Source organism: Oncorhynchus masou, chromosome 5 (assembly GCF_036934945.1).
Source record: "Oncorhynchus masou masou isolate Uvic2021 chromosome 5, UVic_Omas_1.1, whole genome shotgun sequence".
NCBI classification, from domain to species: Eukaryota; Metazoa; Chordata; class Actinopteri; order Salmoniformes; family Salmonidae; genus Oncorhynchus; species Oncorhynchus masou.
Window position 1 is genome coordinate 68,791,537 of NC_088216.1, and position 16,924 is coordinate 68,808,460.

At 45.6% G+C, this 16,924-nt stretch overlaps 1 protein-coding gene across 1 annotated transcript in view; it reads right to left on the minus strand.

The window, feature by feature from the left end:
• The window catches only part of LOC135529712 (chemokine-like protein TAFA-4), a 74,137-nt gene that overhangs the window by 23,381 nt on the left and 33,832 nt on the right, over positions 1–16,924 (minus strand). The window contains exons 2-3 of the mRNA XM_064958293.1: positions 7,577–7,707; positions 7,354–7,469 (exon numbers count right to left, since the gene is read on the minus strand). Of these exons, the coding sequence (XP_064814365.1) occupies positions 7,354–7,468 (115 nt within the window). The 5' untranslated portion in view covers position 7,469; positions 7,577–7,707. The remainder of the gene's footprint in view (positions 1–7,353; positions 7,470–7,576; positions 7,708–16,924) is intronic.

Below are 16,924 nucleotides of genomic sequence, written 5' to 3' on the forward strand. Positions count from 1 at the left end.
ATGGCCCCTCTCATCTTTCCTGATTTAAGGTTTGTTTGTTCTCTTCTCCAGAAAGCCCTCTCAATGATCCCTCGCTCTCAGAGGGCACTCCTCCGCCATCATCCCTCTGTTTTCATTTTCCTCAGTCCTCTGTCCCAATCTCCCCAGGGGCACAAGGAGCTGGCGGATTACACCTATAGATGCTTTCTCTCTCACACACACACACACACACACACACACACACACACACACACACACACACACACACACACACACACACACACACACACACACACACACACACACACACACACACACACAACACAAATGCACACCAACACACGCCATCCCATTTCTCACATCTATCTCAAACACAGAATTCCCTTCAAAAACGATCCCCTTGTTAGTGTGGCAACCTGTATCACAGTCTGCATACCAATGCCTGGGTAAAGAAGGGATAGCTAGTGCCCCATCTGAAAAACAATCTTGTTTTTTTTCAACCACGGGTAAAGTGGAGAGGGGGGGGGGGAGAGAGAGTGAGAGAGAGACAGAGAGAGACAGAGACAGAGAGAGATATTCAGGGAAGGCGGAGGCGGAAGGCTCTGTCACAGGCAGTAAGGAGAACAAAGAGCACGCTGCCTCCTGGTGGCATAATGAGGTCACAGGGGCAGAAGTTCTCTAAACACAGAGCAGCATCTCTCTCTCTCTGTCTGTCTCTCTCTTTCTGCCTGTCTGTCTGTCTGTCTCTCTCTCTCTCTCTCTCTCTCTCTCTCTCTCTCTCTCTCTCTCTGTGTGTGTCTCGCTCTCTCTCTCAATGTGTCTCTCTCAATTTCTCCATTCATTTTTCTCTCTACAGTATTTTCCTCATCCACTAATCTATACTGTATGAGTCTGGATCCGACTTAAAAGAAAAACATGTTTTAGGAAAGGAAAGTTGACTGTGTGATCTCTCTCACCATAGGCGACGTGAGTAAGACCTTTAAAATAGGTGAACATTCTCAAGGCCACGGCGCCAGATGGATTATCAGGATGCGTACTCAGAGCATGCACTAAACAGCTGGCAAGTGTATTCACTGACATTTCCAACCTCTCCCTGACCCAGTCTGTAATACATATATGTTTCAAGCAGACTACCACTGTCCCTGTGCCCAAGAATGCCAAGGTAACCTAAATTACTATCGCCTCGTAGCACTTACATCTGTAGCCATGAAATGCATTGAAAAACTGGTCCTGGCTCACATTAACACCATAATCCCAGACATCCTGCACCTTCTCCAATTCGCTTACCACCCCAACAGATCCAAGGATTACGCAATCTTTATTTCACTCCACACTGCCCTCTCCCACCTGGACAAAAGGAATACCTATGTGAGAATGCTGTTCATTGACTATAGCTCAGTGTTCAACACCATAGTCCCCTCCAATCCCATCGCTAAACTCAGGACCCTGGGACTGAACACCTCCCTCTGCAAGTGGATCCTGTACTTCCTGATGGGCCTCCCCCAGTTGGTGAAGGTAGGCAACAACACATCCACCACGCTGACCCTCAACACGTGGGCCCCTCAGGGGTGCGTGCTTAGTCCTCTCCTGTACTCTCTAATCAACAACTGCGGGGCCACCATGACTCCAACACCATCATTAAGTTTTCTGATGACAAAACGGTGGTTGGCCTGATCACTGACGATGATGAGACAGCCAATAGGGAGGAGGTCAGTGATCTGGCTGTGTGGGGCCAGGACAACAACCTCTCCCGCAACGTCAGTAAGATAAAGGAGCTGATCATCGACTACAGGAAATAGAGTGCCGAGCACGCCCAAATGCACATCGACGGGGCTGTAATGGAGAGGGTCGAGAGCTTCAAGTTCCTCGGTTTCCAAATCACTAAGGAATTATCATGTTCCACACACACCAACACAGTTGTGAAGAAGGCACAACCATGCCTCTTCCCCCTCAGGAGGCTCAAAAGGTTTGGCACGGGCCCTCAGATCCTCAAAAAGTTCTACAGCTGAAATATTGAGAGCCGCTTGACTGGCTGCATCACTGCTTGGTATGTCAACTGCTTGACATCCGACCACAAAGTGCTACAGAGGGTACCCCAAGCCATAATACTGCTAAATAGTTCGTCCGTGTAGCTATTTAGTATTTAATTATCTGCATTGACCATTTTTGCACAAACTCTTTCGACTCATCACATACATTGCTGCTACTGTTTATCATCTATGCTGTTGCCTGGTCACTTTATCCCTACCTGTATGTACATATCTAAATCAATTACCTCGTACGAATGCACATCCACTCGGTAATGGTACTGGTACCCCGTGTATATAGCCATTGTTACTCATTTATTCCTTGTGTTAACATTTTTCCCTCTACATTGTTGGGAAGGGCCCGTAACCACTGTTGTTTAAGAAGTATGTGACAAATAAAATATGATTTGATTTCAAGTACAGCATTCCATAATGTATTCATATCTTTGTATGAATCACTGCTGTAACCATGAAGCAATGTTTTGTCTTGACTGTCCTTGATCTGTAAAGATGATTCTGGGGCATTGGCTTGAGTCAGAGAAATAGAAACAGTATCTGAGAGCAGTGGATCTCATTTATTTATTTTACTAGGCAAGTCAGTTAAGAACAAATTATTATTTTCAATGACGGCCTAGGAACAGTGGGTTAACTGCCTGTTCAGGGGCAGAATGACAGATTTGTAACTTATCAACTCGGGGATATGAACTTGCAACCTTTCAGTTACTAGTCCAACACTCTAACCACTAGGCTACACTGCCGCCCCAGTGACTCAGTGCTCTTCTTAAACCGTCTTGTTCAGAATCGCAAAGTGGTATAATGGCAATCTTAATGTATTAAACCTCAGCTCAGGCTGAAATAAAAATGCATTTACATTCCTGTGACAACCAGACAAGTGTTTGCTGGGTGGCAAACTAAGCAGTGCTCCTTTGAACTGATGGAGCAGCCAGCCGACTGATGTATTCTGACAGACAGAATTGGGCAATTTCTGCCTTTCCCCTGTCAATAACTGACTAGCATGTCGGCTGCGAAAGGCCAGAAATTAGCTGTCTCTGCCTGAGGGAGCTCAGTCAATGTTGACGACAGACACAGACTGCACCCGCAGCTCAACAACAGCAGCATGAGCTACACCTAAACTAATTAAACAGTGGAGCTGATGAGGACCTGAATGAATCAAATCAGAAGGATTTAGAAAATGTCTCTATGTTTTCAGTAAACAGAATAAGTCTGAATATATTTACTCTGGTGAAATGGAATAATGTCACAAAATGTCTCCACGGCCTCACACATTTTTACGTTGTCTTCAACATAAAGTAACCCTTTTAGAGTAAATACTATTATCTCCCCCATTCACCCTGTCACCATCCACATCCTCCTCTTCCACACCTCTAACCCCTCTCTCTTCACCATCTCCCTTGTTTTCCACCTTCTACTGATTAATTCCCTCCTATCCCTGCACCCTTCTTCTCTCCACTTTCAACCCCCCTTCCATCTCCTCTCCCCCACCTCCCACCACACCCCACCTTTATATTCTGCACTCCCACCCCCTCCTCCTCTCCTCTCTCCTCCCCTCTCCTCCGATCTCCACCCCAACTCTCTCCTTTCTCCCACCTCACACCACACCCCACCATCATATCCTGCAATCCCACCCTCCTCCTCTCCTCTCCCCTCTCCTCGGCTGTGAACGCTCCTATCCGACACAGCCCATCAATCAGGCTGACATTATCTGTGTTTAACAGGCCCAAATCAGGCCCCGTCCACAGATTTATGCTAATCTAACAGGTTGTTTGTACGGCTGAGTGGTCCTGTGCAGGCACCTCATTTATACGCAAATCTATCCCCAATAAAACCCACCCACTGTGACCGCAAAGCAGTGTTTGTCAAGGAGGAAAACACACACTCTCTCACACACAGAGGATGCACTTCTAATTCGAACCCCACTCACACTGTCAAGTGTAGCTCGTCTGAAGCCCTTGTATCACAACTGGAGCAGCTACTTGGACACATTTACATGTGTTACAATAACATACATGTTGAACAAAGCCAAAGAGTTTGATACAGTATCAGCTCTCAGCTCCCTGAGCTCAAACATTATCTTTTACTATGGTAATTACCCAAGAGATATGCAATATTAGTCCCTTATAAGAGGGATATAACCATGTTTAGGGTGATTGTGGTGCATCTTCACTCAGCAGACACTCCAGTATTCGAGTGAGGTTCTGGTCTGCTGAGGGTGACTTTGCAGTGAGGTGTATATGTCTAGTTGTGGGCTCATTGACTTTGCAGTGAGGTGTATATGTCTAGTTGTGGGCTCATTGACTTTGCAGTGAGGTGTATATGTCTAGTTGTGGGCTCACTGACTTTGCAGTGAGGTGGTGTCTAGTTGTGGGCTCATGACTTTGCAGTGAGGTGTATATGTCTAGTTGTGGGCTCATTGACTTTGCAGTGAGGTGTATATGTCTAGTTGTGGGCTCATTGACTTTGCAGTGAGGTGTATATGTCTAGTTGTGTGCTCATTGACTTTGCAGTGAGGTGTATATGTCTAGTTGTGTGCTCATTGACTTTGCAGTGAGGTGTATATGTCTAGTTGTGGGCTCATTGACTTTGCAGTGAGGTGTATATGTCTAGTTGTGGGCTCACTGACTTTGCAGTGAGGTGTATATGTCTAGTTGTGGGCTCATTGACTTTGCAGTGAGGTGTATATGTCTAGTTGTGGGCTCATTGACTTTGCAGTGAGGTGTATATGTCTAGTTGTGGGCTCATTGACTTTGCAGTGAGGTGTATATGTCTAGTTGTGGGCTCATTGACTTTGCAGTGAGGTGTATATGTCTAGTTGTGGGCTCATTGACTTTGCAGTGAGGTGTATATGTCTAGTTGTGGGCTCATTGACTTTGCAGTGAGGTGTATATGTCTAGTTGTGGGCTCATTGACTTTGCAGTGAGGTGTATATGTCTAGTTGTGGGCTCATTGACTTTGATAAGGTGAGGCTAAAACTCAGGCTCACAGAGAAAAGAGGAGTGACACTCTAACCCACTCAGCAATAACATCCTCTCTCTCTCTGCCCAGAGTGAGGTGCATAATGATGTCAGGGGACAGTATAGCTGCCATACATGTCCTGTTTAAAGTGAAGATGACAAATTCAACCGTTTTCTCTCTTTTAAAAAGGTGAATGCCCAGAGAAATCATTAAGCAGCACCGGCAGGTGGGTGGATGTGTTGGCTTCTCTGTGTACCCTAACTTCCGGTCTAGCTTGTTCTTGATCAAAAGCTACTGTGGCAGGGCTAGGGCCCAAAAACAGCTAACACAACACAAATTGGTTTTCGGCATGAAAGACCTGTACCCTGCAGCCACCTATCTGTGATCTGTCTGTGTGCAGTACAAGAGTTTGTTTGACGGTATATAGAGGACTAAAAGTGTGTGTGCGTGTGCACTGCGTACAGATGTAGGATCTTAATTTGATCACGCTGTTGCAGGACATTTAAAACATGTAGATTATTTGAGGTTAAAAAGGCTTCTGGCTTTTTAATTTCCACTTTTAAATTTAAGATTTGATTTTCCCTTACGGAAAATGCATCAACCACTACAAAAAAGTTAATGAACTATAATCCACATAATAATTCATATTTCCTGTTGCTGCTGGATTATTTTCCTGCTGTAGAAAACTGGCTTAAATTAAGATCCCACATCTACATGGTCAGTGCATTGAACAAACAGAAGGCCCACGTACCACACAAGCACACAAGCAGATACTGTTATTGGGAGAGTGAGACCATTACTGTGAGAAAACAAAGACGTGGACTCGGAGTCGACTGTCTTTCATGGCCCTGCAAACATTGACAGGAAACAAGAAAAAAGCTGCTGTTATATGTTTCCTATCTATTCTCCCTGACAAACATCAGTCAAATCTTCCCTCCATGGTCATAGATTCAGTCTCTCCGTTCCTATTAGTGTAACTGTTTCCTGGTGAGCACTGTCAAAACGACAGAGTGCCATTGTTGATGACATTGAGTAAATGAGCCTGAGAGAGAGAGAAAACAGAGGTGCTTCCGTGAGGTAGGCTATTTCTTTTAACCTCCAGAGCCACCATGTGGCCACCAGTGATAGAGCAGGACATTGAACCAAAACAAACGGCACAGCAAAACTATAAATAACAGAACAGTAACACTAACTGAAAAACCGAGGAAAACTAATGTGTGGATCGTAACACCAGATCAATTATTTTCTATTTTATAAGTCCTTTCTGTATAACACACAGCATTCCAGCAAACAAGTCCTAAACTTCTCCCAATTAATAGAAAAGCTCTAATGAATCGCAGCAGTGTAGGAACTGAGTTGTCTGGCTGCTGTTGTCGGAGAAGGAAAGCAACGTGTGAAATCAGAGGGCAGAGGAGACCCCAGCTGACCTTCACAAAAGACTGGGACTGCAATTAGTGCTGTGCACACCCCACCACCGAAAACACCACCTCACCAGCGCCTGCCTCCGTTCCCTCTGTCATAAAGAAACTAATACCATCAGTCACCACCACAGGATGCTGGTGGCATTTCTGTGCCAGCTAAAGGTCACCTTGCACCCCAGGCAAAAACTTGAGGAAGGGAGAAAAAATGGTGAAGGATAATTAAGGAAATAGTCATAATTAAATGAGAAACAGAGACTCTGGGGGAAGTGGAGGTGGAGGGCATGCCTGGAGAGGTTTGACTCAGCACTACTGTCCCTTTGGCTTCCTGAAATATTTATGGGCTTGTGTTCGTCACTTTTTTGGCCACGAGGGGAACCATGGTAATGAATTATGCAAATCCCAACGCATTAGCTTGTGGGTGTCAATTAGTGTTGGGTGGCAAACGTGTTTTAGCCCTGGACAGGGTCTTCCTCTGAGGGGAGTGATAATGGAAACAGGGAGGGTGGGGTCAGTTGTGGGAGGAGAAGTTATGTATATTAGTATGCTTATTACTGAGACAGTTCTCACACTCTCCTACTAAGACAAGCAGCTCTTACATTAGTCTATATGTCTTACAGTAGCACTAAACCGTCTATGAGTCAAGCACAGGGAAATGGTGTAGGAATAACAGCCTACTAACCAGTCTATCTACCCCGAATGGATCTCACACATTTTGTGACAGTTGGCAGATGACTGAAAATGTTATATGCTGTGGGCTATGTTATCCAATGACGTGGTGCTTGCCTTCATGCCCCTGAAACAGGTCCTTCTAGATCCTATTGTGCTGTCATGGGGACAAATGAAGTGTCAATGAGGAGGTATGCTTAATGACAGACTCCAGGCACACATGTGGCCTCAATGAAAAACAAATGAACCTCGTGTGGGGTTTGGGTGGAGAGCAGGTCCTACTGTACCTGTCTGTCCCCGATGGTTACGACTGCCAGCGGACACCGGGCAACCGCAGAACATCACCACGGCGAAAAGGAGGGCCACTTGCAAAGGACACACTGAGCTCCCCCACAACTTCATCCTGAGATAGAAGGGGGGTCAAACAAATCCGTTTTTCCTCTGTTTTAAAGGAAAGAGAGGAGTGGGGACTTCAAAAAGGAGAGGACAATGAAATAGAACCAGTCTTACCTTCCTGTCCTCGCTGTCCTCCTTTCTGGTCAGTCTTGCTCTGAGTAGGATGCTCTATGGGATAGGGGTCACTGTCATGGCAAACACGTTCTCCACCTCTTCCTCTTTCTCCTCTCATACAGCACCGGCCCCTGGGAGTACAGATGGGGCAGTCAGAGGGAGAGTCCCCTAGTGGCTCCTATGTGTGTCCCAGCACCAGCCCCCCTCCCATGCTCCGGGCCCTGTCCCTTCCTGCTGTAGCGGGCTGTATGGGGGGCCCCGTGGTGATGGAGAGGAGATGTGAGGGCCAGGGTACTGTCACAGATTCATTGTTTACAGTGGGCTCACCTACCCCCAGGCTCTACGTGATCCCCTCTACATCACACACAGCTTCAGAGAGAGGAGTCCAGCAGAGAGGCAGGCAGAGAACTCAAACGCAACACACACACACTCACACCGAGAGAAACACACCAAACATGAACATACACACACACACACACAGAGAGAGAGAGTATCATACATAAGAAACACACTAAAGCACAGATAATCCCATACACAAACATTTAGTTCAAACAAGCCAAAAAACACACACACACACACACACACACACACAGAGAGAGAGAGAGAAACACCCCAAACATGAACATATACACACACACACACACACACAGAGAGAGAGTATCATACATGGGAAACACACGAAAGCACAGATAATCTCATACACAAACATTCAGTTCAAACAAGCCAACACACACACACACACACACACACACACACACACACACACACACACACACACACACACACACACACACACACACACACACACACACACACACACACACACACACACACACACACATACGCACACAAACACTGTTTGTTGGGTACATTCAGATGGCACTGGAGACTGCAGGAGACTCTGACATGTCTGTATCTGTACACACACACACATATACACACACACACCAGTGTTTCAGCACCCCAGTGAACGAGTGTGTCAATATCTGTGATACGGACCTCTTACAGAGCCAGCAGGCCCAGTGTTGGCAGTCTGTTCTTAAACCTAAGTACCCTTACAACAGATGAACTATCAACTTTTCTCTCATGTTTTACTGGATTATTTCAATTCATTAGTATGGTTTTATTCACCTGGGAATATTGTACATGTTAGGTAGCGGAGTATTCAGTCCCTGAAATGATCTCCCCTCCTGTGAGTCGTTGAGTGTGATGCTTCTGCCCCCTGGTGGTGTAATTTGAGACCTTCTCTGAGGTAGAATAAAACCAGACAATAAATCACTCTTCTGCTAGTGCAAGTAGTTAGAGATAAGATCAGAGACAAACCACTGATAACACAGGTCACCAAAGAGAGAGAAGATGTGGCAGAGTGTGAGACAGGGGGAGGGATAGACAAGTGGGAGAAAATCTGGATAGAGGTGGGGGGGAGAGAGAGAGAGAGAGAGAGAGAGAGAGAGAGAGAGAGAGAGAGAGAGAGAGAGAGAGAGAGAGAGAGAGAGAGAGAGAGAGAGAGAAAAAAGGAGGGAGAGAGAGAGAGAGAGAGAGAGACAGAGAGAGGACAGATTTTAGGTAAGCAGGGATGAGAAAAAAAACAGATGAGAGGGTAGGAGTAAAGATACAGGTGGAAAGAAAGCCAGGAGAAGAGAGAGGGGAAGGGAGGAGGAGAGAATAAGAGTACACGGATGAAGGACAGGGAAAGAGTAAGGTTAAACATCGGGGGAGGGGAGGTGAGAGAGCAAATGAGAGGTGGAGAGATCAGTCACCTGGGAATGACAGGATTATTGTACAGCTGTGGCTCTGAGTCTGAGTGTGTTGGAATCAGGGACAGTATGTGCTCTACAGAGTTTATGTAAGCATCCTATGTATAGAGAATACATGTTGTGGAAAGTAAACCAAAATATATATATTTTTAGTATAAACATGGGTATTTTTTATTCTTCTATGTGCGTGTCCTCAGATACGAGTGTCCTTGTACGTGCGTGTCCTTGTATATGTCTGTCCTCGTATACGTGTGTCCTCGTATACTAGTGACCTCGTATGCGCGTGTTCTCGTATGCGCATGTCCTCGTATGCGCATGTTCTCGTATGTGCGTGTCCTCGTATGCACGTGTCCTCGTATGCGCGTGTCCTCGTATGCGCGTGTCCTCGTATGCGCGTGTCTTCGTATGCGCGTGTTCTCGTATGCGCGTGTCCTCGTATGCGCGTGTCATCGTATGCGCGTGTCCTCATATGCACGTGTTCTCGTATGCGCGTGTCCTCATATGCGGGTGTTCTCCTATGCGCGTGTTCTCGTATGCGCGTGTCCTCATATATGCGTGTCCTCGTATGCGCGTGTCCTCATATACGCATGTCCTCGTATGCGCGTGTCCTCGTATGCGAGTGTCCTCTTATGCGTGTCCTTGTATACGCGTGTCCTCGTATACACGTGTCCTCTTATGCGTATCCTTGTATATGGTGTCCTCATATATGCGTGTCCTCGTATACGCGTGTCTTTTTATGCATGTGTCCTCATATGCGTGTGTCCTTGTATGTGTGTGTCCTTTAATGTGTGTGTCCTTGTATCTGTGTGTCCTTGTATGTGTGTGTCCTTGTATCTGTGTGTCCTTGTATGTGTGTGTCCTTGTATGTGTTTGTCCTTGTATGTGTGTGTCCTTATATCTGTGTGTCCTTTTATCTGTGTGTCCTCATATGTGTGTGTGTCCTTGTATGTGTGTGTCCTTGTATCTGTGTGTCATTGTATGTGTGTGTCCTTGTATCTGTGTGTCCTTGTATGTGTGTGTCCTTGATTCTGTGTGTCCTTGTATGTGTGTGTCCTTGTATCTGTGTGTCCTTGTATGTGTGTGTCCTTTTATCTGTGTGTCCTTGTATCTGTGTGTCCTTGTATCTGTGTGTCCTTGTATCTGTGTGTCCTTGTATCTGTGTGTCCTTGTATCTGTGTGTCCTTGTATGTGTGTGTCCTTTTATCTCTGTGTCCTTGTATGTGTGTGTCCTTGTATGTGTGTGTCCTTGTATCTATGTGTCCTCATATGTGTGTGTCCTTGTATCTGTGTGTCCTTGTATGTGTGTGTCCTTGTATGTGTGTGTCCTTGTATCTGTGTGTCCTCATATGTGTGTCCTTGTATCTGTGTGTCCTTGTATGTGTGTGTCCTTGTATCTGTGTGTCCTCATATGTGTGTCCTTGTATCTGTGTGTCCTTGTATGTGTGTGTCCTTGTATGTGTGTATCCTTGTATCTGTGTGTCCTTCTATGTGTGTCCTTGTATCTGTGTGTCCGTTTATGTGTGTGTCCTTTTATCTGTGTGTCCTTGTATGTGTGTGTCCTTTTATCTGTGTGTCCTTTTATGTGTGTCCTTTTATCTGTGTGTCCTTTTATCTGTTTGTCCTTGTATGTGTGCGTCCTTTTATCTGTGTGTCCTTGTATGTGTGTGTCCTTGTATGTGTGTGTCCTTGTATCTGTGTGTCCTCATATGTGTGTCCTTGTATCTGTGTGTCCTTGTATGTGTGTGTCCTTGTATCTGTGTGTCCTCATATGTGTGTGTCCTTGTATCTGTGTGTCCTTGTATGTGTGTGTCCTTGTATGTGTGTATCCTTGTATCTGTGTGTCCTTCTATGTGTGTCCTTGTATCTGTGTGTCCGTTTATGTGTGTGTCCTTTTATCTGTGTGTCCTTGTATGTGTGTGTCCTTTTATCTGTGTGTCCTTTTATGTGTGTCCTTTTATCTGTGTGTCCTTTTATCTGTTTGTCCTTGTATGTGTGCGTCCTTTTATCTGTGTGTCCTTGTATGTGTGTGTCCTTGTATGTGTGTGTCCTTGTATCTGTGTGTCCTTGTATGTGTGTGTCCTTTTATCTGTGTGTCATTTTATCTGTGTGTCCTTGTATGTGTGTGTCCTTGTATCTGTGTGTCCTTGTATCTGTGTGTCCTTGTATCTGTGTGTCCTTTTATCTGTTTGTCCTTGTATGTGTGTGTCCTTTTATCTGTGTGTCCTTGTATGTGTGTGTCCTTGTATGTGTGTGTCCTTGTATCTGTGTGTCCTTGTATGTGTGTGTCCTTTTATCTGTGTGTCATTTTATCTGTGTGTCCTTGTATGTGTGTGTCCTTGTATCTGTGTGTCCTTGTATCTGTGTGTCCTTTTATCTGTGTGTCCTTGTATGTGTGTGTCCTTGTATCTGTGTGTCCTTTTATCTGTGTGTCCTTGTATCTGTGTGTCCTTGTATCTGTGTGTCTTTGTATGTGTGTGTCCTTGTATCTGTGTGTCCTCGTATGTGTGTGTCCTTGTATCTGTGTGTCCTTGTATCTGTGTGTCCTTTTATCTGTGTGTCCTTGTATGTGTGTGTCCTTGTATCTGTGTGTCCTTTTATCTGTGTGTCCTTGTATCTGTGTGTCCTTGTATCTGTGTGTCTTTGTATGTGTGTGTCCTTGTATGCGTGTACATGATAATTATGTGTGTATCTCCATGTACAGGACAGTGTTTGAGTGTGTAAGTGTGTGCATGTGTTAGAGATGTGTGAGTGTGTGCTAGGTGTATATGTAGTTTGTGAGAAGTGATTACGCATGCTGCACCACAGCACAGTAGCACATTTCCTATTCTCTTTCTAAAGGCAGGACCACGGTGTGCATTTTTATCAGCTTACTTCTCTGACACGTTCATTAAATGAGCACAATGCTGTGTGTGTATGTGCTCTGCATTGTCCCTTTCTCCAGATGCCCCTCATTCTCCTCAGGACTACGGGGACAATGAGTACTGTCAGACACACTGACATCATCACTCTGCTGTCTCTTATAACACTCAATGTTCACCCTCTCAACAAACACATAGACATACACACACACAGTTTGAACTGTACAAACACAAACGTGTGAGAATTCACATCTAAAATGCATCCATCAGCACAAACACAGACGTACATACGCACACACACAAACACACGCACGTACGCACACACACACACACACTAAGACAGATACACACACAAACATACACACTAGATGTTCTGGGGCAGATGCGGCAGCAATAGCATAGGTGTGTGTGGGTCTAAGCTGCTGCATGCGTCAGCTGTTGAGGAATGTTAGGTTTGGCAGTGCATTAGTGAACAGTCCTAACGCAAAACAGGAACACAAACACACAGGAACACACAGGAACACACACACATTCATACACACAGCAGAGTTCACGATTATCTGAAGAGGGATCAGCTCTCTTTATCACTCTCTCTTTGTCTGTTTCTCGGTCTGTTTCTCTTTCTCTCTCTTTATCACTCTCTCTCTGTCTGTTTCTCTGTCTGTTTCTCTTTCTCTCTCTTTATCACTCTCTCTCTCCCTTTTTCTCTGTCTGTTTCTCTTTCTCTCTGTTTATCCCTCTTTCTCTCCCTCTTTCTCTGTCTTTCTCGGTCTGTTTCTCTTTCTCTCTCTTTATCACTCTCTCTCTGTCTGTTTCTCTGTCTGTTTCTCTTTCTCTCTCTTTATCACTCTCTCTCTGTCTGTTTCTCTGTCTGTTTCTCTTTCTCTCTCTTTATCACTCTCTCTCTGTCTGTTTCTCTGTCTGTTTCTCTTTCTCTCTTTATCTCTGTCTGTTTCTCTGTCTGTTTCTCTTTCTCTCTCTTTATCACTCTCTCTCTGTCTGTTTCTCTGTCTGTTTCTCTTTCTCTCTCTTTATCACTCTCTCTCTGTCTGTTTCTCTGTCTGTCTCTTTCTCTCTCTTTATCACTCTCTCTCTGTCTGTTTCTCTGTCTGTCTCTTTCTCTCTCTTTATCACTCTCTCTCTGTCTGTTTCTCTGTCTGTTTCTCTTTCTCTCTCTTTATCACTCTCTCTCTGTCTATTTCTCTGTCTGTTTCTCTTTCTCTCTGTTTATCCCTCTTTCTCTCCCTCTTTCTCTGTCTTTCTCGGTCTGTTTCTCTTTCTCTCTCTTTATCACTCTCTCTCTGTCTGTTTCTCTGTCTGTTTCTCTTTCTCTCTCTTTATCACTCTCTCTCTGTCTGTTTCTCTGTCTGTTTCTCTTTCTCTCTCTTTATCACTCTCTCTCTGTCTGTTTCTCTGTCTGTTTCTCTTTCTCTCTCTTTATCACTCTCTCTCTGTCTGTTTCTCGGTCTGTTTCTCTTTCTCTTCTCTCTCTGTCTGTTTCTCTGTCTGTTTCTCTTTCTCTCTCTTTATCACTCTCTCTCTCCCTTTTTCTCTGTCTGTTTCTCTTTCTCTCTGTTTATCCCTCTTTCTCTCCCTCTTTCTCTGTCTTTCTCTGTCTGTTTCTCTTTCTCTCACTTTATCCCTCTTTCTCTCCCTGTTTCTCTGTCTTTCTCTGTCTGTTTCTCTTTCTCTCACTTTATCCCTCTTTCTCTCCCTGTTTCTCTGTCTTTCTCTGTCTGTTTCTCTTTCTCTCTGTGTATCCCTCTCTCTCCCTCTTTCTCTGTCTGTTTCTCTTTCTCTCACTTTATCCATATCCCTGTCTGTTTCTCCTTCTCTCACTTTATCCCTCTCCTCTCTCCCTCTTTCTCTGTCTGTTTCTCCTTCTCTCACTTTATCCCTCTCTCTCCCTCTTTCTGTTTCTCTTTCTCTCACTTTATCACTCTCTCTCTCCCTCTTTCTCTGTCTGTTTCTCTCACTTTATCACTATCTCTCTCCCTCTTTCTCTGTCTGTTTCTCTTTATCACTCTCTCTCTCCCTCTTTCTCTCCCTGTTTCTCTGTCTTTCTCTGTCTGTTTCTCTTTCTCTCTGTTTATCCCTCTCTCTCTCCCTCTTTCTCAGCCTGTGTCTCTCTCTTTATCACTCTCTCTCTCCCTCTCTCCCTCTTTCCCTGTCTGTTTCTCTTTCTCTCTGTTCACCTTCTCTGTCTCTCCATCTTTCTTTTCACATCTCTCTCGCTGTCTCTCTCTCTCTCTCCTCTTGGGCTGAAGGTGGGATTGTGTTGATTTGCATTGGCTTATGTAGTAATGCGTTGGCTTATGCAGTAATCTCACAGGCGTGACACAGGGGCCTCATTGACATGCAGTGAAATCCCACCTCTGTTAGAAATATATCTGTTTGCCCTATATCCAAAGCCCATCACCTGTCAGCACTCCCTGAACACACGAAAACGGCACAAGGCACACACATGCACACAGGCACATCACACCCAAGGAACACACTTGAATGACAAATACTGCACCGAGAACAAGATATTACATCACTTGAATGACAAATACTGCACTACCCCGTAATGTTTTGTACACTCAGTGTAAAACCTATCCTGGGGGCTGTTTGGCTTGGCAGTGGCACTACTCCCTCTAGATGGAGAGAGAAGACTACTACCATCCACCGGGCACAGACGTCACTTCAACGTCTATTCCATGTTGGCTCAACATCATTTAATTGAAATTATGTGGAAACAACGTTGATTCAACCAGTGTTTTCCCAGTGGGCAAAGGATTCAACTAAACATGAACACTGTACATGGACAACGTCTCCTCCCAGATCTATCCTGAAAGGCTTGTATAGAAGCAGCTGGGGCAAGGTTGTTGTTTCTCTGAACATGAAGCGTCAAATGTCACCTGTCCATTGGCACATACATGGTAGTTGTTGTTGTTGTTGTTGTAAAAGAGAATATCCATCAACAACATTCACAGTCACATAAAGGTTAATAAACACATCAGTCCATAGTCTCCGTATTCTTCAATAAATGCTCTAAGACTAAGTTGTCCAGAAACATATCAGTGTTGGCTTTAGGATACTGGACACTAAACAGACAAAACCATATCTGTGTGAAACAACTGGTGTCTGTCTCCACGGCCTGAGAAATAAGGAAAATGAAGAGCACAGAGAAAGCCTGATATAGACTTCTTAAAAGCGTTTCACATTTCCACAGATGTGCACAATATTACAATTATGGTGGGGCAAAGCAGCGAGATTCCATGTCCTGTGCATTTATCTGGCTGAGAGCCCATTACAACACGCTGTTCTGTTCCTTTTCCTCAAGGATTGCAGAAAATGTCCAGCCCAGCCACCACTCTGGACAACAGGTATTTATGAACCATGACCTCCCTCTTTCTCTGTCTCACACAATCTCTCTCCACACCCAGACATTCACTCCTCACTCAGTCTCTCTACTCACTCAGTCTCTCTATCCTCACTCAGTCTCCCTCTCCTCGCTCAGTCTCTCTCTCCTCGCTCAGTCTCTCTCTCCTCACTCAGTCTCTCTCCTCACTCAGTCTCCCTCTTCCCGCTCAGACTATCTCCACGCTCAGTCTCTCTCCTCTCAAAGTCTCTCTCCTCATTCAGTCTCTCTCCTCACTCAGTCTCTCTCTCCTCACTCAGTCTTCTCACTCCTCACTCAGTCTGTCTCTCCTCACTCAGTCTCTCTTTCCTCACCCAGACATTCACTCCTCAATCAGTCTCTCACTCCTCACTCAGTCTCTCTCCTCTCAAAGTCTCTCTCCTCACTCAGTCTCTCTCCTCACTCAGTCTCTCTCCTCACTCAGTCTCTCTCTCCTCGCTCAGTCTCTCTCCTCGCTCAGTCTCTCTCCTCACTCAGTCTCCTCTCCTCACTCAGTCTCTCTCCTCACTCAGTCTCTCTCTCCTCGCTCAGTCTCTCTCTCTCATCGCTCCTCACTCAGTCTCTCTCCTCACTCAGTCTCTCTCTCCTCACTCAGTCTCTCTCTCCTCACTCAGTCTCTCTCTCCTCACTCAGTCTCTCTCCCCGCTCAGTCTCTCTCCACACTCAGTTCCTCTCCTCACTCAGTCTCTCTCCTCACTCAGTCTCTCTCCACACTCAGTTCCTCTCCTCACTCAGTCTCTCTCTCCTCACTCAGTCTCTCTCTCCTCGCTCAGTCTCTCTCTCCTCGCTCAGTCTCTCTCCTCACTCAGTCTCTCTCTTCACTCAGTCTCTCTCTCCTCACCCAGTCTCTCTCTCCTCACTCAGTCTCTCTCTCCTCGCTCAGTCTCTCTCTCATCACTCAGTCTCTCTCTCCTCGCTCAGTCTCTCTCTCCTCGCTCAGTCTCTCTCCTCACTCAGTCTTTCTCCTCACTCAGTCTTCTCACTCCTCACTCAGTCTGTCTCTCCTCACTCAGTCTCTCTTTCCTCACCCAGACATTCACTCCTCAATCAGTCTCTCACTCCTCACTCAGTCTCTCTCCTCTCAAAGTCTCTCTCCTCACTCAGTCTCTCTCCTCACTCAGTCTCTCTCCTCAAACAGTCTCTCTCCTCACTCAGTCTCTCTCCTCACTCAGTCTCTCTCCTCACTCAGTCTCTCTCCACACTCAGTTCCTCTCCTCACTCAGTCTCTCTCTCCTCACTCAGTCTCTCTCCTCACTCAGTCTCTCTCTTCACTCAGTCTCTCTCTCCTCACTCAGTCTCTTCTCCTCGCTCAGTCTCTCTCTCCTCGCTC